The 24821-nt window shown below is 42.0% G+C and overlaps 1 protein-coding gene across 1 annotated transcript in view; it reads right to left on the bottom strand.

Annotated features, from left to right (window-relative positions):
* Positions 1–24421, bottom strand: part of THBS4 (thrombospondin 4) — a 108965-nt gene extending 84544 nt beyond the window's left edge. Inside the window, exons 1-6 of the mRNA XM_077462608.1 lie at positions 24139–24421; positions 14550–14753; positions 10717–10964; positions 6320–6422; positions 4344–4426; positions 2453–2504 (exon numbers count right to left, since the gene is read on the bottom strand). Coding sequence (XP_077318734.1) covers positions 2453–2504; positions 4344–4426; positions 6320–6422; positions 10717–10964; positions 14550–14753; positions 24139–24229 — 781 coding nt within the window. The 5' untranslated portion in view covers positions 24230–24421. The remainder of the gene's footprint in view (positions 1–2452; positions 2505–4343; positions 4427–6319; positions 6423–10716; positions 10965–14549; positions 14754–24138) is intronic.
* Between the last annotated feature and the right edge of the window lie 400 nt (positions 24422–24821).

Below are 24821 nucleotides of genomic sequence, written 5' to 3'. Positions count from 1 at the left end.
TTCATTTGAAAATACAATATATAAAATCAGTGCATATAGTTGGAAATTCCAATACAATTCATACAGTAATTGTAATGTTGTCTGTACAGTCACATTTAGCCAAATTAGTGGCAAAACATTGACAGTACATAACAATTAATGATTTAAGCACTGATTTTATATCTTGTATTTTCAAATGAAGTATTTTATTTTTCCCCTTCTTGTTTTGGGGTTAATTTCCCCCAAAAAATCTTTTAAAATGTGTTTAATAAAATGTAATTTTACTCAGTATGTCTCCTCTCTGTGGCTGTTATAGTCCTTCATTGTAAGATACTAAGGATTCCCCCAGTATTTAGTAAAGAGTATTACTAAGTTATTTGAAGTCCTGGTATGAATTTCTGATCCATGCAGGCATGGGGCTTGTTCTTGCTACATAAGTGTTAATTTTGACCCACATTCTAGCTAAAAAAAAGAAAAAAGAATGATGCATCATGATAGGCAATACATTGGAAAAAGTGTTGTAAAGGTGATGCCTGTTAGTGGCTTCCCCTATCTATCCAGGGAGAGGGGGAGGGCTTCTGCCCAGGTGGGGGGTGTTTTTAGAAAGAAATCCCTCCCCCAACATCTTACCAGAGGCCTGGAACTGCTTGCTGGAGGGAAGTCTGCAGCTTCTGCTGACACAGAGTGATCTTAGGAAAGCAGGTACGTGCTCTATACAGCCCCAAGTGGTAACTTTAGGCATGACAACATTTACTTTTAAAGGAGACAAACCATAAGAGAATTTAAAATTCCTTAGGAATCTCCACTTACCTTATCCCGCTGCAGGGATTCTATGGTAAAACCAAGAGACCCAATTTTCACCCTTCACAGTGGGCTCCGTTAAAAAACCTTCAGGGACCGGGGCCCCTTTTTATCGGGGGATCCACACCCCTGGACCCGTAAAGTACCCTGCCAGGAAACTTTATGGCTGAAAAAAACCAAAGCACTTGATCCCGGGGTCCAGCTCTCTAAAAAGAGAAGCGTTACGGGCTAAACCTCGTTTCTTCACACCACGAGGCCCAGGTACCATTCAATTCGGCCTGAAAAGGCACTTTGAATGGATCCGGTTGCATATCTTGCCCCAGCAAAGGAATATTCCAGTGGAGCCCAGCATAGCACATCTTTACTCGTGACCAATACCTAAGACACTGGCGAAAAAACTGAGGTACTCCCAGTAGTGGGAGGGGTTATATAGGGAGTGGACTTCCTGTCTTAGGGTATGCCAGTGTCCATCACCTAAAAGTAGCCTATAACCCACATAATAACTACTATGGCTCTGTGTCCCTTGATGTACGATAAAAAAATATAAATAACAAAAAAAATAGCAAAAACTTTTTTTTACATGTATTATAAAAGATGTCATGTTAAAATTTCTTAAAAAGAAGATTTTAAAGCTCCAAAAGTTAGCATAATTTAAATATTTTTTTAGTCACTAACAGTTATCTTTTTGACAACACTTTTTTGCTTTTTCAACCCACATTCTTCAAATAAGCCATGGTTGCTTTGCATCTGCCCGAACCCAGCTCTTGAATCTGTCTTGTTTTCTGGTACAGTGATATTGATAAGTGTCATGATAGGCAGTGGCGGCCGGTGGTATTATTTTGGGGGGGGGCAAAAAGTGCACAGCCAGCAAACCCCCCCCCGGTCGGGTCACCGAGCCGCAACACTTACCCCGGGCTTCCCTACAGGTGACCGGCTTCCCCTGCGTCTTCTCTCCTCGCGTCTCCTCCCGGTGGCCAGCATAGCTCCTCCTCAGGCTTCTCTCCAGGCGACAGACGTAGCGCCTCCTCAGGCCTCTCCTCCCAGTGGCCAGCGTAGCTTCTCCTCAGGCTTCCCCCTGGGCGACCGGCTTCCCCTGCGTATTCTCTCCTTGCGTCTCCTCACACTGGCCAGCATACCTTCTCCTCAGGCTTTCCTCCAGGTGACTGGCGGGCAGATGGCTAGCTTCCCCGCTTCTCTGCTCCTCGCATCTCCTCCCCGCGACCAGCGTAGCTTCTCCATTGGGCCAATTGTGAAATGGGTTAGACCAAGGAAATGGGTCAGACCCGCTTTCTGATTGGCCAGGAGGAGAATTAGTGTGACACTAGCGAATTTTAATTTGCTAGTGTCACACAACTGGGTGGGCTTCTCTGCGCCCCGATCCCAGCCCATTTTGAAGCCTATTAGAGCCTCTGGCTCTAATCAAATGCTTAAAATACACCCCCCCATCGGAAATCATGCATCTGGTGCCCCACACGTAGATTAGGGGCCAGACACATGGATGGGGGGGCAGCGTCTGTGCGCCCCTTATGGACGGGTTGCCACTGATGATAGGTACAGAACATATAACACAAGGTAGGGTTAGCACATGAGAAAACAATTATTGTATATATTTTTTAGACCATGGATAGTATATGACATGAAAAATGGTCTAAATTGTTTTCAAAGCACTAACCGCAAGCTTGGCATTCTGAGACAGTGTTCCTCAAAAACATGGTTTCCTTCACCTGGGGAAGACAAAGAAATAAAAATGTTCTCAGTAATATTACCCAGAGAAAACAAGCAACAGAAAATCAACCAATGCAGGAAATGTATACTGAACTGAAAAACTGCCCTTGTGTCTGTAGTACTTGCAGACACCCAGGACAATTATTCTGCAGAGCAAGCGCTTGAACTAATAGGTAAGGAGAACCGATAGGTAAGAATGCCTTTCTTTATAGCTATTGCGCCTATCAGCATGGACTTCCTCTTGCAGTTTATACATCTGACTATAGTCTCCTATAGTCAATGATCAGTCTAGCTATATTTATATTTCAATATTTTTATTGAAAAGTTTTTAGAAATAACAAAGTCAACAAGTACAATTAACCAAAGTCTTGCATAGTCTATTAATATGATATCACAAACAGTAATCACAGGATCATTTCTGGTAAATCTACTATTTAACAAAAGGTGATTCCAGTATGTCTTGTCCACCAATTTTAAGTGCGTAATTAACTAACTAAACCCCCTTTAATTATAACCAATGTTCGGCATCACGCCCATATAGAGTGGTGTCCCAAGCTTACACATGGTATATTCAGGTAGCTATAGAGAAAAGATAAGTCGAAGGGGGTAATGGATGGAACATAGTGGAAAGCCTTGGTATCATATCATTACAAAATCAGTTTCAGAAACTTGGTGGAGTTCTGAGTCCGCCCAATAAATATTGGGTTTAATCTATAACTAAACAAGAATGGAGATAAAAGAAAAGAAGAGATAGGAAGCCGAAAGAAGAAGGAAGAAGAGGAATTCAAGAGGGTCAATCCAGAGCTCGTTAGGGAACTGAGATGTAGCGGATCCACGGGTCCCAAATTTTGTCAAATTTTTTGGACGTATTATGGATGTGTGTGAGTAAGTTTGCCATTTACCATAATCCAGTTAAGTTTATTTCTGAAATAATCTAATGGGATACTTGTTTGTTTCCAATGCCTAGCCATTGTAATCCTTGCTGCTAATGATATATATGTAATTAATTTAGTCAATTTCCTGGGTATCTCTTTGGGTAGTCTGTGGAACAACAGTCTAGCTATATTTAAAGACTTTTCTCTGAGAGAAGGTTGTTTATCAATCAGAGAATGGCCAGATTGAAAGCATCCAAAGAGCCATATAGTTTTATTTGCAGTTCTGCGCCAGTAGTATATACAGTAACTACAAAGCTTAATTGACAAGATAATTAAAAACTTAAAGTGATTGTAAAGGGGCAATTTAAAAAAAAATAACAAACATGTTATACTTACCTGCTCTGGCTATATTTTTGCCCACAGCAGCCCTGATCCTCCTCTTCTGGGGTCCTTCATCTGCGCTAATGGCCCCCACTAAGTGCTACCCATAGCAAACCTTTTGCTATGGGGGCACTCGTGTGCTCACTTCCAAACTGGCTATGTGTGTCTGTAGGCACACACAGAGTGTGGCTCGGCCCTGCCTCACTGGTTGTGATTGACAGCAGTCAATGGCTCCCTCTGCTGTGTCTGAGCCAATGAGGAGGGAGAGAGCCATGCACAGTGCTGTTTTGTGATCGGGTTTAGGCAAGTATAAAGGGGGGGGGGGGTGCCGCATGGAGAAGCTTTTTTACCTTAATGCAGTGAATGAAAAAAACTTCAGCCTTTAGAACCACTTTAAATCTGTTTTGCTCCTAAACTACAGCTAGTTTTGAAGGTCTTCAGCAACCATGTGAATTCTATAAATGTTCATCTTTTTGTGAGCTGATTTTCATCCATATTTTGATATTATCATCTGCTAACTTACAAATTTATAAACTATCAACAGTAAAGTCATAGATGAATGTTATTGAATGTTCCACTCACCTGTTGTCTCATTACATCTCTGAGTTCCCCCAGTAGTTGGTTCAGCTGTGAAATTTGCCCTAAAAGCTGCCTGCTGACATCACCTGCAAATATAAATAATTATTATGGAAAATGCAGTTTGTAACATAATACACATAAGAACATCCACATCTGATATGCCAATTTTTGGGAGATACTGAGGTTAAATCCAGGGGGAGAATGTGGATATTTGCCAGCATACCACGGTTCATCAAATAGCATCCAACCATGCCTGACGAAGGGGTCCTGCGTGACTCTGAAACGTTGCACTACCTATTTTGTGATGTGATCATGCTTCAATAAAAAATTGTTTGGACGCTACTTAAAGATTCGTGGTGCGCTGGCAAATATCCTCATTTTGGCTTTCTAAACCAGTCTGCAGCTGGTGGTTGCTACAGCACCCAAAACTCTACAGCTTTATCCAGGAACGTGTGCAATGGGAATATGGAGTATTATATATAAATCCAAGGGAGGACTGGGCTGTGGGGCACAAAGACATTTTCTGATATTATAAAATTCAGGCTCTGGTGGACCTGAGTGGGAATACTTCACAATTCAGACAATGATCAGTATAGGACATGGTGGGTGTTATATAGCTATCTGTTTCCCTTTCAGACCTGTGATCACAGTACTTGGCAGAGGGAAGTCTTCCAACATCAACCTTATTTGCGACTCTGAAATGTCATGAGACTGAATGCGTACTAATAACTGCAGAACTATTGAACACTTTGCATTGTGCATTTTTTTGAGCCCATAGAAATCCACCATGAATGGACCGCTTGTAGAAGCTCACCATATCAAAAGTTCTAAATCCTCCCCGGTTGAATCTTATATGTCAATAATATCTCAGGTAAAGGGCTAACATTTCCTCCTCTTCCGGTTTGCCTTTGCCACAATGGTAAGTAAGGCAGAGGTGCTCATAATATTCATTATGTGCCAATTATACAATACACATAGTATTCTGTAAAATACACTTAAAGTGGAAGTTAACCCTCCTATCATTTTCAGTCAAGGAAGCTGCCATCTTGGCCTCTAATAATTCTTCAACTGCCATAATGCTGCACATGTGATCAGTTATGACTCCAGCCATTGGATGGTTTGAAAGTTTGGTTGAGAGGACAACCAATGTGAAAGTTAGCATTTCCGGCATGCCTGGAATGTAAGTGTTTTTTTAAACTGGGTTTACTCCCGCTTTAAATTATTCTGTAAAAGATCCATCCTCCCTTTCCTACTTCCCATCCCTGCCAGTGTTCTCTCAGATTAGGCGACTCGTCAGATTTCGTAACGGAAGTGACACTCCGTCACGGACATCTTGGTACACCCCACACTCGGCCACACTAAGCCTACATTCCGAAGTCGCCAAGCGGATATCTTTTTACACTCACGAGATGTTGCATTTCACACTTATTTTTACCACTAAAATGAGCTTATATCATGAAATACAGTATTTAGAAGTCTGTGACACTGTTTTGATGTTGCAGCGGCAAGCCTGCTGATCTCACACGTTTGCTAATCTGATAGAAGGCCGCTGCTTTTAAAATTCAATTTTAAAACAGTGTCACAGACTTCTAAATACTGTATTTCATGATATAAGCTCAGTTAAGCGGTAAAAATAAGTGTGAAATGCAAGATTCAGGTGGGTTTAAAAAAGATGTCCGCTTGGCGACTTCAGACTGTAGGCTTACTGCGGACAAGTGCAGGGTGTACCAAGATGTCCTTGACGGACTGTCTCTTCCTTTACAAGACATGACGGGTCGCCTAATCTGATGGAACCTGCTCTGTTTGAATGTTTATTAGATAATTATGTGTAAAATAAAGAATTTATATAAAAAGTAAAAAAGATATAAAACTTCAGTTTAAAAGCACACGTAAACAAACAATTCACAAATGGTTAAACCAAAATCATTATAGCTTCCCTTTAGGTCTGTGAATATAGAAATAATTACACGAAGACCCACCTGCATTTTGTCCAGGTTCACTCTGCTGCATGAAACATTCCTGTATTGATGCTACTTGTGTCAGTGAACCTCCCATGACCAACTTCAGTTCATCCATAGAATCCTGAAAAAAAAAAGATTATTGTATTGTATGACCAGAAGAGACTAATAGAAAATGTGTTGAACATCATTTAACCAGCACCCAGCCAGGCAATTTGAATCATTTTGGAATAATTTTACTTCCATGCATATCATATAAGACAACGTGGCCGTATGGTTACCTTACAGTGGACCTTGCATGAAAATTTCCCAGTTCCCTCCTCCATTACTCAATCCCACCGCAGGATCCTGAATGTAGTTATTATCTAAAATTCCACGAGCATGCGCTCCTGTGTTGTGCTCAATGTTTTTTTTTTTTCCGGATTCACTTAATGCAACGTGGCCTTTCTATATATAGATTGTTTGAAGGTACTAATCAATCGGTCACGTGCATCAAAATATTCAGCACCTAATTCTTCTCTATGTGGTCATCAGTGTTGTGAGATGAAAACCTGAGGAAGTTCCTTCTTCACAATGGCTCTCTTGCTGAACAAGTTATATAAAATAGCAACAATGTTAACAATCTCTGCATCCAACTCCAGAAACGTTCCTGATATGTAATCACTTTTTCCTGGAAGTTTTTTAAAATGTATAAAAACACAACAAACGAAAATGTAATATATTGCAGGTTACCAGTCCTTAACCACTTACCCCCTTAATGACCAGGCCATTTTTTGCGATACGGCACTGCGTTACTTTAACTGAAAATTGCAACTGTCTTAAGTCTTGCAAATTCAATACATTATAAAGCATTTGGTTTCATTCCCCAAGAGAAAATTCCCCAAGAGAAAAAAAGAGGAGCTGAGTGTATTTCTGGTATATTTCTGAGTGTATTTCTGATATATTTCTGAGTGTATTTCTGGTATATTTCTGAGTGTATTTCTGATATATTTCTGAGTGTATTTCTGGCATATCAACAGGTACTTGCAGTGTCCTTGCAGGATCTTTACATTGATAAAACATGTGGAAATGTACGTGTATCACAGAGATGTACTGTATATATTTTTTTGTCCTGACACAAACTTTCAGACACAAAGGAACTATATATTTTTGTCATAGATAGGTGGCAGGCATGGGTGTTATCAGTTATGGGGGCACTGGTGAGATCTTCCACCCCATCCACCCCATAGGGGCTGACAGAGGAATTGTAAGGCACCTTTATTTACATCAATCACTTCAGCCCCGGAAAGGTTTTACCCCCTTCATGACCTACAATTGCGCAGTTGTGCGACGTTGTACCCAAATAAAATGTATGTCCTTTTTTTTTACAAGTAGAGAGTTCTTTTGGTGGTATTTTTTTTTATGCTATAAACAAAAAAAGAGCAACAATTTTGGGAAAAAAAACAATATTTTTTACTGGTCTGACTGTGTGAAGACAGAGACCGGTGTTCCTGCTTAGCAGGAACACAAGACCTCTATGTTCTTCCCTGTCAGAACGGCAATCTGTCTTGATTACATAAGCAGATCACTGTTCTGCCTCTCTAGGGAACGATCATGGGTAGCCGGTGAACATCAGGTCCGCCGGACCCACTGATTGGCTCCTCCTCTGTCCAATCATTGTGCATGTGCACCCCCAGTGTCTATTGCAGGAAATGACGTACAAGTAAGTAGTTTCGGGCAATAGAGTCAACCAGTACATCTGTGGTAGGCAGTCAGGAAGTATATTTATTATGGTATATCTCGGTGGTGGGGGGTTGTCAGACAATGCACCCACAGCCATCCCCCACCTGGTCATTCGGGTCGGGTCACCAGCCCCCCGGTCGGTCGATCAGACCTGCATTTATACCCAGGCAACGATTCCCTCTGAGCGGCGGTTTCATCCCCCATGTCTCCTCCGACAGCCTCCACATCTCCCCCCTCCTCCTCTCTCTTTGTCATGGTCCAGTAGGATCGCTTGTCGTTAAGAAAATCAGGAGATGGGTCTCATGACCCACTTCCTCATTGGTGGGGAGGAGATTCAGTGTGAAAATATTTTGACTGCAACCAGCTCCCCCTTACTTATTCTCTATTACATAGAGGGATGTTGCTTTGCAGATTACATAAAATAAATTCGTTTGAAAAGTTGATAACATTGCCTGAGATTTGACTTCAGTTAGGAAGTTAGGCTGGCCATAGATGGATCGAAATTCAGCAAGCTCAATAGGGCCTGGCTACATTTCAATCCAAGTATGGCTAATCCTGCTCAACAGAAGTCAACCTATGATCAACTTCTGTTGGACAGTAATGTTGGAGAACTTTTGTCCATCAGCGACTGCAGCCAAATGGTTGGCTGCCAGCATACAATGGCGCAGTGGGGAGGATTCCTTTATCTACCCCAATTGTGTGGATGGGGGAATCTCTCTGTGGTCTATGGCCAGCCTTACAAGGACATCCAATTTACATCTTAATCTTCAGGCATTTATATACTTACATTTAAAAAAGCTGTAATATATAAAAAATTTGTCTGCAACCGCATTGAAGGACAAAATGCAATATATTACACTTTTGTTCTTGGGTTTAGCTATACTATAATCTTTACATGTGTGGTTTTTGCTTAGTTGTATCTCTAGAATTGGAGAGTTATCCCAGTGTAAAGAACGTATGCTTCCATGTCCCACTACCTTGCAGTGGGCAGCTAGATGTCTGTCCACATTACACACAGCTGTCCCTCAGGTCAGGATCCTTTTCTGCTTGGTTGTACCATGATGAGGTGTATGTTTGAGCCATTCAGTGCTGAAATGGGAAACTAAATCCCAAAATATGCTGCTGCTATGTGAATACTATCACAGACTGTTCTAACTTATCTTTGCTTGTACTTCAAATCTTGCTCTGTGAATTGGTTCCTAATAATTTTGTTACAACTTTGGCTTGATCTCTGATTCCTGGCATTCATCTGCCTGCCTTAAAGGGGTTGTAAACCCTTGCCATTTTTCACCTCAATGTATTCTATGCATTAAGGTGATTTTTTTTTTAATGCAGCAGCGCCCTCGAGCCCCCCGTATACTTACCTGAGCCCCGAAATTTGCGCACCGGGAACAAGCACACCAGCTCCAGTCGGTGTCTTGTGTCCTGATTGGATAGATTAATAGCAGCACAGTCATTGGCTCCCACTGCTGTCAATCAAATCCAATGATGCAGGTGCCGGGGGTGGGGCCGAGTCATACATTTGGCGGCTATGGAAGCCGAATAACCCCCTGGGAGTGCGCTTCTCCTAGGGGGTTATCCGATGTGGGGAGGAACCGTGAGAGCCACTGAGGGACCCCAGAAGATGAGGTTCAGGGCCACTCTGTGTAAAACGAGCTGCACAGTAGCGGTAAGTATGATAGGTTTGTTATTTAAAAAACAAACAAAAAAAAACCCTTTCAATCACTTTAACTTCCTGCCTAGGTAATAACTCAAGCTGGACAGCTGATAACCTGTTCTAGGGTTCCCCTTTAGCCTTATAATTCAATATTTCTCTTTTTAGTTGCTTGTCATCTCAATGGCAGATCATAATGGGGCCAACAATGGCAACACTGGAAAACCCATACCTCTTTTTGGACATTCCTGGCAAAATTTGGGCACTTCCTAGACTACACACATCAAAGGAGCCCACATCTGCTACTGCTGACACAGAGGATTTACTCTACCTAATGACACCAAGCTGTTGGACAATTTTATAGTTACATAGTTAGTAATGTTGAAAAAAAAAAGACCATCTAGTTCAACCAAAACCTCCATATTCACAATATTATACCCACAGTTGATCCAAAAACCCAAATACAGCATGATCCAATTAGCTTCAGCTCGGGGAAAAAAGTTCTTTCCTGATCCCCCAGGAGGCTCTTCCAGTTATGAAAATGTAATAGTATTTTGTTAAAGTACCACTCTAGTCTCATGACCAAGGTTCCCAACCAAAATCGAAATTTTAAGTAGACAAATGTAAAGAAAACTGGTCATACAACCTATATTTTATTTTTTTTGCACCCGGTCAAGGTACAAGGACAGCTATTACTGTCAGTAATTTACTTTCTTTAATTAACCATCTGCTCCAGCAGACATGGCTAGTTCAATGTATGAGTAGAAAAGAGCTCTTAAAATTCTCCTTTCCTCTTACATGGAGCCAGGGTGGTTTTGAAAATTGCAGAGGAGAAACATGTGACAATAATTTTCGAGGTTGTGCTGTATGCATAGCATGGCTGACAAACTCTGAATACCTGGAGGCGGCAGTGGTGCATAGCTGCTTTATGTTTGACTTTATACTCTTTTTTTTCCTTCTGTTTTATCCATAATATCTCACTAGTCTAGGTATCCCTTTCTGTAAACGTATTATATATCTCAGAGATTTAAAAAAATCTTGCCTGTCCTTTCTTCTGTAGGGTCTTCAGCTGCACAGATCCTGTGTTCAAGTTTAGCCCTGTCAGTGGTCGGGGCAAGTCTTTAATAGCATCCACTTGTATACAGTCCAGGTAGAGCTCAGCAGCGCTGGGTCCACGATGCAGACCACTGAGGTGCAGTAGAAGTGAGTGCTGCTTGCCATCGGCAAGCTCGATGTTATTGAAGATGACGGAGTTCAATCTACCATCACTCTTGAGGTATCGGAGAGAAGCTAAACCAAGACAATGAAGAAAAGGCAAAGATATGAAAAAATGAAAACCATGTTATGCAAAAAAGTTACATTTCTTTCTCAACATTTGTGCTCTGGGTTGTATTTTATCAATATAGATCACCCTCCTTTTAAAATAGGGACCTTTAAAGAAAAATAATTCTAAATATATTAGTTCAATAACACTTGGTCCCATTAAAATCTGAGCACAGATTGCTAAAGCCAGCCACAGACAGATGAAATGTCGGTCAGTTCAGCACAGACCGGCCAAGATTGTAACCATCGATCAACTTGGGTAGAACCAGCCTGTCGGATTTTTTATATGATTATTGCCAAGGGCTTTAAGCTGCCTATAGATGGTTGGCATCTTAGCTGGTTCAGCAGGGACTGGTTGAGATTCAAACCATGAATGGGCAGGCTGATTATACCCAAGTTGATTGAGCAATCAACTTGGGTAAAACCGGCCTGCCGGATTTTTCATGCAATTATTGTCAGCGGCTTCAGCTGCTAATAATAATCACTATGTGTTCTCCCCCCATCCCCCCCCCTTCCTGGCTAGGAGAACATAATAGCTCCATGGGAGGGGATCCACTATCGACACTATGTTGATGGGGGAATCAAGTGTTTTTCTGGTCTGCAACCCATGGTTGCAGGACAAAAAAAATCGCACCATCTATGGCTGGCTTTAGTCGCTAGCAAAAAAATCACTGCGTGTTCTCCCAGCAGGGACAGCTTCCCCTGTCCTCCCCATCCAGGAGAACACAATACCTCTGCGGGAGAGATTCCTCCATCAACACTGACTGTGTTGATGAGAGACATGAGCATTTTTATTTTCTGTAACCGGTGGCTGCCAAAAGAAATTCACACCATCTATGGCCAGCTTAAACGGTGTAGTCAGACAGCCTGCCCTCTCCCCTTACTGCTATCTGACCACACTAGCAGGGCCGGGACAAGGGGTGGGCAGGAGGGACGGTTGCCCTGGGCACTGTGGTGTCATGTGTGGTGGGGGGGGTACCACAAGGAGATTAGGTGGAAGGAATTTGTGTTAAAAAGGGGAATTTGGGGGGCTTCAGGGGGTAAGAATTGTTTTAGGAGGGCAAATTTAGGGAGGGTGTGCTAGGAGTTGTGATTTGAGGGGGATTTGGGTTGGGAGTGGGGGGGGGGGGGGTGAGGAAAGAGGATTTGTGTTAGGAGGGGGGATTTGTGCTATAAGAGTAAAATGGTAGAGGAGAAATATTTTTGGGAGGGATTTGTGCTAGTAGGGATGATTGAGGGGTATATGTGCTGGGAGGGGAAATTTGTGGGGGGAGTTTGTGCTAGGTTGGGGGATTAGGGGAGCTGGATTTGTGCTGGAATGGGGGATTTGGAGTTGGGGGGAGAGTATTTGTGCATGAAGGGCGGTATTTGTGCTGGGGCATATTGGGATACAAAGGGTTTGAGCTGGGAGGATGGGGGGCAGAGATTTGTGCTGGGAGGGGGGAATTCAGCAAGGGGGGAAGATTTGTACTGGGATAAGGGGTAATTTATGCTTATGGGGTTAGCATACAGATAAGTGCTTGATTTTTTTTGAGGGAGAGGGAATTTTCACTGACAAATAATGCCCATACATCTTGGGGGGGGGGGGGGGGCACAATTTGGCATGTTCGCCCTGGGCTCTAAATTACCTTGTCCCACCACTGCACACTAGATAAAGGAGATAAAAGAGCTGTATCTATGATTAGCTCTGACTGATGGTACACAGAGGAGAGGGGGTGGTACAGACAGTACACACAGAGCCTGCCCAACCCTTGCCTCCTCCTCTTTTGATAGCTGCCAGTTGGACCATCTCTACTGCTTCGCCATCTAATTGTGAAGCCCTGTGTATCCTCTGCATTCTTCTTTTTTACTGAAAAGAAAGGGCTACTGAGCACAAATCAACCCACCAGCAGCTAAAACCTGATATTTTGAATCTAAGGAGTAAATAGAGGTATGTGTTGTGAATGATTTTGCTGGACAGCAGTGCTGTCATTCAAAAAACACAAGCCCACAACAGCATACGCCAGCTACTACACTATTCTCTAGCTACACTAGAGAATGTTCCCTCCCCAATGCACTAAAGCAATGCTCCTGTCTTGTAACCAGGGCCGTCTTTAAGGTAGGGCAAAAGGGGCAGCTGCCCTGGGCTCTGTCATTGTTGTGTGGCCCAAAGCAGCTGCCTCATACTTGCCTACTATCCCAGTTTAAATTCCCTTGGCCCTTGAAGTTTTAGTCCCGTGCTTTGTCCTGATATGTCAGTGTGAAGTGCTGCTATTAATGCTGCCCAGCTCTGCCTTATTGTTGTGTACAGATGACTCACCTGCGGACCCTGTATTTACATGTAAATAACCGGCATTCATATTTAAATAGCTGCACCCGGCGGCATAGATATGTAAATAAAGGCGGCATTCATATGTATATCATGCCCCCTGCAGTGAGGGGATGATGTGCTGTAACCTCTAGCAACCAATCAGTGAGCAGTATTACTGTACAATAATCTCTAGCAACCAATCAACAAGCAGAAATCATGTGCTGTAACATCTAGCAACTAATAGTGAGCCGTAATGTGTGATGTAACCTCTAGCAACCAGTCAGTAAAGGTAATGATACACTGTAACCTCTGGCAACCAATCGCAATCGCTTCCTGATCTGATACAGTAAACTGCTTTTAAGTCTAGCTGCTATCTATTGTATGTCTCAGAGCAGGTGGAGAGCGAAACTGTATGGGAAAACATTTGCCCAGGGTCCAATCACTATTAAAGACAGCCCTGCTTGTAACATGCTGCATCCCCCCAAAAAAAAGATTCAGGAGCAGTTTTCTGTGTACTGGCGTGTGTTGGCAGCCCATTCCAAATGAATGTGCTGTCATAACTTAACATGTATTACAGTATGTATGTCCCAGCACTGCACAGGTGTGCACCTGGTCTAAAATTTTGAATTTCCCATCTCTTTCTTTATTGACAAGCAATGTTTACCAGTATACCAGTACAAACAGAGCAGTGAGTCTCCTCAATGGGGACAACATTAAAAGCCTGGAAGGGGTTTTAACACTTTCTCACTGTATACAAAAACCACAAAAAAAAAAAGTTTTAGCTTAACATTCAACATAAAGCCTCCTGGATCAATTCCCAGGAAATTCTTATGCATTCACAATTCACTCCTAAAAATATACTTCTGTCAGGTGACATTATGTTGTAACCATTTAACAATTTTAGGGTGTTTGCATGGACACGTTACGTGTAGAGCAGCCCATGAATTTTAATGAGATGCCCTACCTGCAAGAAACGCAGTGAAAGAAGCCCCTGGCTTTTTTTTTAGATCATTTCACACTAAATGGCATGGTGCTGTGGTTTAGTGCATGTAAAATCATTCTGTGGTTGATGACGTGTGGGAGTGCTATTAAGAAGTAATGGCGCCCTTATACATCTGCTAAAGTACAACACGTTTCTCTTTGTGTCAGTAACGTGTGTGATTTTGCATGTGCTCCCCACCCGCAGAGATGTGGACCTGGCCTAAAAATGAATTTATTTCTGGAATAGTAAATTGGACCGAATTCATCTCCTATAGACTTACCTTTGTTTAAACGTCCCATTACTGTGAATTCAAAGTACCTGCTGTTCTCCTTAGTTGAGTACAAGCCAAAGAGAGTGATTGTAGACTTGGGCTGTAGTTTAAACGTGGACAGTACATATACTTCATTCATGGAGGGATTGTTGAGTGCCTGCTGAAGGTAATTTGTGACCTGTCGCTGGACTGCTGGTGAGAGGAGATCAAGAACTAGAAGAGATGGAAAAAATAAAATTCAGAGAAAAAGTGTATTTCTAATAAGCACTTAATTATTACTTTGTTTACATTAAAACCATTTTAATGTGAATTTCACCTTTTAAGCGCTTAATCTTCCATAATTTTGTTATAGTATTGCATATAAAAAATTATTAATTGTCCTCTATTTGAAGCTCTGTACTTGAACCAGCTAAGATAGCCAACTCATAAACTAGCATTATGTAGATGATTGAATCTTCATTTTTTTAATCAGCTACATGAATCCAAACAAAAGATGTGCAAAGTATTTCCAAAAAAACCCTGTACAGTAATATGAGGACATACTTCTCTTCGGCATACTGCTCCACTGACTACAGAGGTGGCAAAAAAAGCCTAAATTTACCTGACCTTTCTAGCAACCTATCTAGGAGTGTGCTACACATATGTACTCCTCCAGAGACTGCCTGTATCAGCACTCGGTCAGGGCTCGTTCAGGCCTATACCGCCCATGTTTACAGCCCACAACCCTCTAAGAACTCTCCTCCCCCTTCTACCTGCACATACCGTGTGCCTAAAGCCTCATACACACGATCAGACTTTCCCGTGGACTTTTGTACAAAGGGCGTTGGCCCTGAACTTGTTAAGCATACACACGATCGGACTTTTTCAGCCAACTTTCACCAAATCACGTGGTTTTTCTGCTCTTTACCGTCACCTTTGGCCAACTTCTGTATTGTTGTCTGATCTTTTGCATTGGTTCTGCGCATGCATGTTTGTAAAGTCTGATGGTTTTCTGTACACACAATCGGACTTTGCTCCATCGGACTTATGTTGTCAAAAAGTTTGTCCGTTCGTACAGCCAACAAAAGTCAGATGAAAACCGAAAAAGTTTGTCCGATGGAGCGTACACACGGTCGGATGTTGCTTTAAAACAGCAAATTTGCATGCTTGTTGACAAAAAGTCCGAACGTGTGTACGGGCCTTTAGAGAGAGTGCACCCAATGCAAACACTCACCATACTTCTGGTCTCCCTTGACACATTGTTCCTGTGGCTGGGCACACTCACTGCATCAGGCCTGATAACTTCCATGTGGTTCCAGGACAGGCTCTTGCTTCCCTATCCACCATCATCCCCTAGCCTGACCAGATTTGCATGCAGTTGGTAACACCGGGATCCTACTTCTCTCATGAGATGCACAATCAAGTATAGCTTAACGGTGTGCTACTTCACTTCACTGCTGCAAGTATACTGAAAAGCCACTTCAGACACATGAAGCAACCAGAAGCCTGGTCCAGCTCAGATTTATTATATTAGTCTGTGACATGAGGCCATGAGAATATTAATTCTTCAATTAGCAGGCATCAGTTCTGTTCTTTGTTGGGTAGCAGTGTACCTTAGTGTGCCCAGTAGTTGGGGTTCTCTTCCCAGGGGTAGCGAAAATTAAAGGTTCTGATCTCTAGGTCATCTCTCCCCCTAGCTTCTGTCTTTACACCAGCCAGCAAAAATACCCTTTTAGCTAAGCTCCACCCCATATTGAACCTGCCAGGAGGAAATGAACTCATTCTCTTTTTTATGACTTTGCTTCACCAAGTAAAATGTTCTTGGACCCTTTTATCCCGTTTTGGCCTGCGCTCCTTTCTGTATTTGTATGGTTTTAGCAATTAACTGAAAGGGGATTTACCCTTTCCTATTCTATCAAAAACTAAAACAAATTTCATATAAAGTTCTACGTTTTTTCAATGCACTATATTTATGTGCAGCATCTGCATCACAGGTTCACTGATGCTATTTTGGCATTCACATAAAATAAACTTTTATACTATATAATATACCAGAAACATTGTTCTTACAATTGATAAGTGTTCTTCATACTAGGATTATAAACTGATTCTTAAAGCTATTTTTAAGAAGGCTAGTGTCAGGTACTCTAATCATGTACTGCGATTCATAGAATAGGATTGCGTGGCATTGCACGAGGAAAGCATATTAAAAATCTGACTGGACAATGGAAAATATGTCTGATGGCATCAACAGAAGCCATTCCTAGCACATGAAGAACAAAACCAGATGTGGGCAAAAACAGGCCATCTGCTACTGTCATCATAGGTTTCATTGCATAGCTTATAGTGCACAGGAACCTTAGGTAATATGTCTATATTGCAATACACCTTATATCATATTATACAGGGAAACCTCTTCTGGCTTTGAATCCAACACATCCATGCACCTGATTTTTTGGCTTACTGTGGCATACACAAGTTGCCAAGATTGCTGTAGACCTTTTAAATACATCAGTGGGCAGATTATGCACATTAATGCATTTTCATATTTTGAATAAGCAGTAAAATGACTCTAAAACCAGCCCTGACCTCTGTAGCTGTAGGGATTGTGGAGAAATGCATCTTCAAAATGTATAACACAGCTACTGAAATCTGAAATCCCTTTATTTTATATGGCAGCATGGACGTGGCAGCTTGTCAGACCTATACAATATTGCAATTATAACCAATTATACAGCAATGTACAGATTTGAAACTGCCACGTAAAGTAAATGGAACATTTATTAAAGTCCCCGCTGCTGTGTCCATTGACATAGATAATGGGACTCGGAACCGCCCCCCACCCCCTGCTCCCTCGTCACTGGCTTTGATGGACAGCAGCGGGAGCCAATGATCCCTGTTGCCCCAGAAAAGCCAGCAAGACCCGGAAGGGGAGAGAAGAGCTGCAGACATGCACAGTGATGGATCAAATAAGGTCTCAGGTAAGTAAAAGGGGGGGGGGGGTGAGGGGGGGGGGGCGTTGACACCTAAAAAAACTTTTTTACCACTAATTTTCCTTTATATCGACTTTTGGAATTTACAAATGCAGCAATTTAGAAGTCAGATGAAAGGTTTAGCACTGGAAAACACTTTTTGATAGATATGACGTGCATTTTACTATACAACTATCACACCAAAATGAGGGACAAATGAGGAGGAAAGAGGGACAGAGGGGCATTGTTCCAAATCAGGGACAGTCCCTCGAAATTAGGGAAAGTTGGGAGCTATGTTTTCTATACCACTGAAACTCAAAGTTTATATAAAGATTTTTTATTTCTTTACTATCGTTTTGGACTGCATAAGAAGAGCTAAAGCATAGTCAGGTTTTTGCCATTCGTTTACCCCTGGGGAGATCTCTCTTATCTTCCTGTCCCCTAGATACATTAAGAGAGAAAAAAACTACCTAAAGAGAGGAACTTAATTTCTTCTGCCGCGTACACACGACCGGACTTTCCGTCAGACTAGGTCCGACGGTCTTCCCGACAGACTTTCGGCTGAGTGTTGACTGACTTTCTGAACGAACAGACTTGGGCACACACAAACGGACTAAGTCTGTTTGAAAGTCCATTCGTTTTGAACATGATGACGTAAATAGGACTAAACAAGGAAGTTCAACAGCCAGTAGCCAATAGCTGCCCTTGCGTCGTATTTGGTCCATCGGACTAGCACACAGACAAACGGTTTTCCCGATTTTAGTCCGTCGGAATTGAGTCCATTGGATAGATTTGAAACATGTTCTATTTCTAGGTCCATCAGACTAGCCCACATACGATTGGATTGTCCGATGGACTGATCCCATCAGACCTAGTCTGCCGGAAAGTCCGGTCGTGTGTACGCGGCATTAGGCAGTTGTCATACAACAAGTATTCCTTGGATTCCAGTGACAATGTTTTTACCAGGACAAACCGAGAGGGTGAATTTTCTATGCAAAGACACAAAGAGCAATAAATAGGGTTATTAGCCTTTCCATACTCTATACAAAATGCTAAAAAAATTATTTTACACAATGCGCTGCTTTTCTTCCACTAAAGGCTTTATTTCCAGGTGTTATATCATGCTTGTAGCTGATTATTTGGAACAATTTCCCAACTCTGCTATGCAAAGATGGGAGAAGAATGTGGGCTACATTTCAGGTGACCTTGGAATCAGTGCACCTATGCTCTATGAATGTGTTTTACAGATTGTCTGAACTATATATATAATATTAAGGGTACATCGTACTCCTAGAAAACTGCATCTTCTGGGCCTACACCAAGACCCCACTTGCCCAACGTGCAGTAAATATAAGGTGGATCTTATACATCTGGTGTGATGTTGTCTGAAACTTTACAGATATTGAGAATCAATATTGAGGACAATTAATAGTACTTTCTCTATAAATATACAACTGGATCCTACATCCTTCCTTCTGGGCATTCTGAAGGATCTGGTGCAGAATGCATATCTCAGAGAGGCAGTTGAAAGGGCTCTGTTCCAGGCCCATAAACCTATTCTAATGCATTGGATCTCCCAGACTATACCAACATTGCAGATGTGGATTGATCAAATGGGCACAATGCTTAGATATGAGAAATTGTTATAAAAACATACAGGCAAGACGTATAAATCTGAAAGAGTGTAGGGAAATTGGTTGACCATACCTGGCTCCAGTAGACTTAATAATGGATAGGCTCCTAATGTAATGTCTTAGACCCCTTTCACACTGAGGCACTTTACAGGCACTATAGCGCCTGCAAAGCTCCTGTAAAGTGCTTCTCCTGTCACTCCAATGCGAAAGCCGGAGGGCTTTCACACTGGAGTGGTGCGCTGGCAGGACGTCATAAAAAGTCCTGCAAGCAGCTTCTTTGAGGCGCTCCTAAAGAGCCCTTGCCCATTGAAATCAATGGGCAGCGCCAACTAAGTGGCGCTTTGCGGACACTTTTAACCCCTTTACGGCCGCTAGGTGGGGGTTAAAAGTGCCCCGCTAGTGGCCAAAAAGCGCCGCTAAAACTACAGTAAAGCGCCACTAAAAATAGCGGTGCTTTACCGCCAACGCCCCCCATGCTGTGAGTGTGAAAGGGCTCTTACTGTTTAGCTTAGAGACATGTTTACTTTGCTTCTTCATGACCTACTTCATTCATCTTGCAGCATGAGATGTTCTAAAGTTTTACAAATTATTAAAAGCCAGAACACTGCTGCTAAAAATTACACTATGGTAAAAAGCAAATGACTGCTGCCCATGAGTAAGGGCCATTGGGGCTTCTGTTGTGTAAGAAGCTGATGAAAAGAGTATAGGGGATATACAAAGTAGTGCAGGTCAATATGGACCTGAGTGCAGGTCAATACGGACCTGAGTGCAGGTTCAGGATTTGCATGAACAAGCACAGAAACTCTGTTGTGCCAGCAGGTGCTGGAATGTTCTCACTGAGATGCAGGCTTTGGGAGTCTTATGCCCCATACACACGATCTGATTTTCCGACAACAAATGTTGGATGTGAGCTTGTTGGCTGAAAGTCTGACCCTGTGTATGCTCCATTGTACATTTGACTTTCCGCCAACAAATGTTGGCTAGCAGGTTCTCAAATTTTCCACCAACAAAACTTTGTTGTTGGAATTTCCGATCGTGTGTACACAAATCCGACGCACAAAAGCTCACGCGTGCTCGGAATCAAGCAGAACGAGCTGCACTGGCTATTGAACTTCCTTTTTCTTGGCTCATCGTACGCCTTGTATGTCACCACGTTCCCACATTCGTAATTGTTGACCAACATTTGTGTGACCGTGTGTATGCAGTGGCGTTTAGTTTTAGGTAGTTCGAGATCAGCCTTTCTCAAGCGTTTTACTCTAGAGCAGCCTTTCTCAACCTTCTAACATGGAGGTACCCTTGGTAATAATACCTATATCTACAGCTCATGGTACATTATCATAACAATCAGTGGGAAGAATGCTCCTTTCACTTGTAGTTATTGGTACAAATGCCCACCTTATAGATAGCTAAAAAAGATCATTGGTGTCAGTATTAACTTATCTAAGAGGCAGTAATTGCTCAAGGAACCTCTAGCAACCTCTAGAGGAATCCTAGGGTTCTAGTGAATTCATCCTTACATTGGATGTCAGGGGGAAGAATCCCACCCTTACAGGCCACTAAAAAAAAAAAAAAAAATTGTCATGCCACTGTCTCTGCCAAGTGATGTGCCAGCTACTGTACCACAATTATATTTCACTGTAAATCAACATAGGATCCAACTAATGATCCTAGGAGACATCCAGAAAGGGATCCATCATGCGATAGTGACAAAGATAACACATCCACATGTAGCAAAGCCATATACAGAGACACAGTGTCGGCACCAATTCATTGGTTACAGACAAGCCGCTTTTCTAGCCTCCCCTACGCAAGTTCTGCCATCTAAGATGCTCAGCCCTTAGGGTCTAAGTAGTAGCATCATACTCCAAGTTAGATCTTTACTTAATAAATACATACCAGTGAACAGGCAGGATTGTCAATTCAGAAGAGCCATACTGTGTGTTTGCCAATAAAAATGGCCGATGATCAGAATCTGGCTAAAGATGTCAGTGGCTGGCGAGGGCGCTTGTGGACACCACATTACAGAAGTGGATGTAAGTATAGTTCCACTGGCAGACTAATCTTACCATTACCACAGGACTAGCACACAACTAAAGTCAGCTGCTGAAGTTGGCACAAAACAGGGGAACAAGCGTCTACCATGGGGACGTTGGCTTACACACTTATGTAGTCAATTAAGACCACTTTAAAATTTTGCCAGGAAACTATCTGCATGGAGTTTGCATGTTCTCCATGTTAATGTGTGGGTTTCCTCTTGGTTATCCGGTTCCCCCCCTATACTTTAAAGACATATTGACAGGTTAATTAGCTTCTGTCTAAATTGGCCCTACTATATGTATGTATGTGAGATAAGGACCTTAGGCTGTAAGCTCTTTGAGGACAGGGACTGATGTGAATGTGTGGTATGTAAAGCACTCCATATTTGGATGCTATTAATAAACAGCCAATACATTTTCATTAAATATGGCTATCCAAGATATTACAGTATATTTATGATTCAAATCTGCATTATTTTTAAAGTGGTATTAAACCCAAAACCAAAAATGTAATACATTGCTGCTTACCAATTGCTAGGTTTGGTGGCAGCATTCATTTTTTTTTTTTTTTTAGGCTTTTCCCCTCTGATTTCACCTGGTGATGTGGCCAGTAACAAATTTCCTGTATTGAGGTGTCTACATCCTGGATGAAGGAGCACAGGGGGCACCTTTGGACACCAGCATTGCTAGTCTGGTGGGAGGGGAGTGTTAGATGTACTAGAAGATTTACAGTAAATACAGTAAACAGGCAGGTCATACGCGGTTCCAAACTCGGTTGGTTCAGCAGGAAACGGCCAAGCTTCGAACTGTGCATGGGCAAGCTGAATGTACCAAGTTGATTGATCAATCAGATTGGGTACAACCAGCATGCTGGGTTTTACCTGTGATTATTGCTACTGGCTGTTATAGGCAATAGCAATTATCACTGTCTTCTCCTCCCAGGGAAGGCTTCCCCCGTCCCCCGTGCCAAGAGAATACAATGGCTCGGCAGGAGGGATTCCCGCATCAACACTGTGTTGATGCGGGAATTGAGTGAATTTCTTTCCTGCAACAAGAAAGAAATTTGCACCGTGTAAGTGCCTTACAATTTTTAGTAAGTTACAGCAAACAGTTTTGTTCCTTTTGGGATAAAAGTATTACATAAACAAATAAAAGCTGATTATTTTCAGCACACCTGTCAGTGTTAAATGGTTTGTTCCCACCCTTTAACCTCCCTGGCGGTATGATTATTACAGATTTTAGGTACTGAAAGCGGTACCATTATTTTGCATGGAAATTTGGCGTTTTATATTGTAGGCCTGTAATTCTTAGAAATAATTCACTTAAATCTGTTCAAACAAGAGTCTAAGCCCTTGTACACACGGTCGGAGATTCCGGCGGAATGTTTCCGATCGGAGCGTTTTGTCGGATAATCCGACTGTGTGTGGTCTGCATCGGACTGTTTCCGTCGGAATATCCGTCGGACCAACTTTTCCAACTAGCCGGAAATATTTTCTGTCAAAATGCTCCAATCGGACATACTCCGATCATGTGTAGCCTACTCCGACGGACAAAGTGCCTTGCATGCTCAGATCAAATTCCTAGACCAAAGCTATTGGCTACTAGCCTGAACGTAGTCCCGTTGTAACGAAATAACGTCATCATGTTATGTACAATCGGATTTTCCGACAACTTTGTCCGACCGTGTGTATGCAACATCACTTCCGGACCTCTTCCGGAATTATTCTGTCGGAATTACTCAGACAGATTTGGTCGTTGGAATCTCCGACCGTGTGTACAAGGGCTAATAGACATCCCGGGTATGATAAAATTTGAAATATGAAATCATAAATTATAATTATATATATATATATATATATATATATATATATATATATATATATATATATATATATATATATATATAATAAAATAAATAACTATAAATAATTATAACAAATAATAATATAATAATAATAAACATTATTCAATAATGTAATCAAATTTAAAAACACTGAAATATGCTGAGTTGCAGAATTGATGCTGTCATTACTTTTAGTGTTTGATGATGAATTTCCCCACAAATTACTATCGCTCAATTCTGCGAGTGATTCTAACTTATTATCGCTGTTTTCTAGCTGGTCTATAACCACTTTTGATGTAAACGGACACTTTTTGGTTGCTATGGACAATCTCCAGTTTCCAGGCATAAAGAACAGTATTTATAATATAAAACTGTATGCAGGAAACTGGACAAACCACTAGGGACAAAGGGGATGTGTAATTATTTGATAGAGTACTGTAATCTGTAAGATTATACTGATGCAGTATACTGTATCTATACTGTGTATTTTACTTTTTGAATTTGGTGCCGAACTCCGTCCCCGTGTGTCGCAGCGCTCGCAGGGAACGGAGCCCAGCGATGTGACAGATCGATTGGAGGACAGCTCGCTGATCACAGTGGGGAGACATCGCTGGATCCAGGGACAAGGTAAGTAAACCCATCCATGGATCCAGCGATGTGATCCCGAGTCTGGCTCGGAAATACCGCTTATGGTATTTAAATCTAACCCCGAGCCTGACTTGGGAATACCACCAGGGAGGCTACTGGCTGCATCTACAAGACAGCTTGTTCTGCTGAAAAACAACAGACTGGCAGGATCACCATTCACCTGGGGAAATTAAAAGAAAGAAAGCCTAAAAAGAAAACAAATGCAGCCATCACATCTAAGAATTGGTAAACTGCAATATAATAAATGTTTGCTGTTGGTTTTATACCACTTTATTACCTACTCAGATAAACCCACCTATATCTTTAATGTCATTAGATACATAACATGATAGACAAAGTACCCATGTATATTAACTATATTCGGATGCCAAATTTAAAACGTTTCTAAAATTTAAATTAGATTATAAATATATAATATATTATATTCTTGTTAAGAAATAATGGCATGTATTCATCTCCTATGTGAAGTAAAGCTATATTAGTTACCTTGATAATTTGCCTGCGCTTCACATCCCCAGTAGAGTTCCAGCAGAACAAGCCATGTCAGCAGCAAGTATTTTCTTTTAGGCATTTTCATTTCTTCTATCTCCAGGAATAATAGTCCTCTCTCCCCTCACAGGGCAGCAGATGGGCAGCTCCCCAGCAGAAGTCTGGAGAGTGGATGGAAGCAAGCAGACAGAACCTGATCCTCTCTAAAGCACATGCATGGGGAGAGTCAGTGGATGCAGCTGTCTGGTCCAGCTTTTGGTGGCAATGATGGTCTGCCCTCCCAGCCTGCAGAGTTTATTTGGCAGTCCCCCCTGTTGAAAAAGAGGTGGGCTCTTCATGGGGACTCCAGCTGTTTGAAATCCCAAAACGTCTATTACCTCCTTTGACAAAGCAAGTGTAAAAACAGTAACACAACACCTCCAGCCTGGTATAAGGAGCCTATTGCCAGGCAGCTAAGATTTCAAACTATAAAAACATTCAGCCGCAGAACAGCCGAAAGCTATGTTGCATAGACCACTCAGTTCAAGACTTTATTTCGCGGTTTAGTATAGCGCTATTGTACACATATGGGGATTTGGGGTCCCGGAGAAACTTCAGTCTAATAATTCGGATGCCTGAGGCTCATGGAAATAGATCAGGATGTCCCATCCAACAGGAAGAGCTGGATAAACGTTGTGCAT

Source organism: Lithobates pipiens, unplaced genomic scaffold, assembly GCF_037356315.1.
Source record: "Lithobates pipiens isolate NorthernLeopardFrog02 unplaced genomic scaffold, aLitPip1_a1.2 Scaffold_3, whole genome shotgun sequence".
NCBI classification, from domain to species: Eukaryota; Metazoa; Chordata; class Amphibia; order Anura; family Ranidae; genus Lithobates; species Lithobates pipiens.
This window is presented reverse-complemented; position numbering and strand designations above follow the sequence as displayed.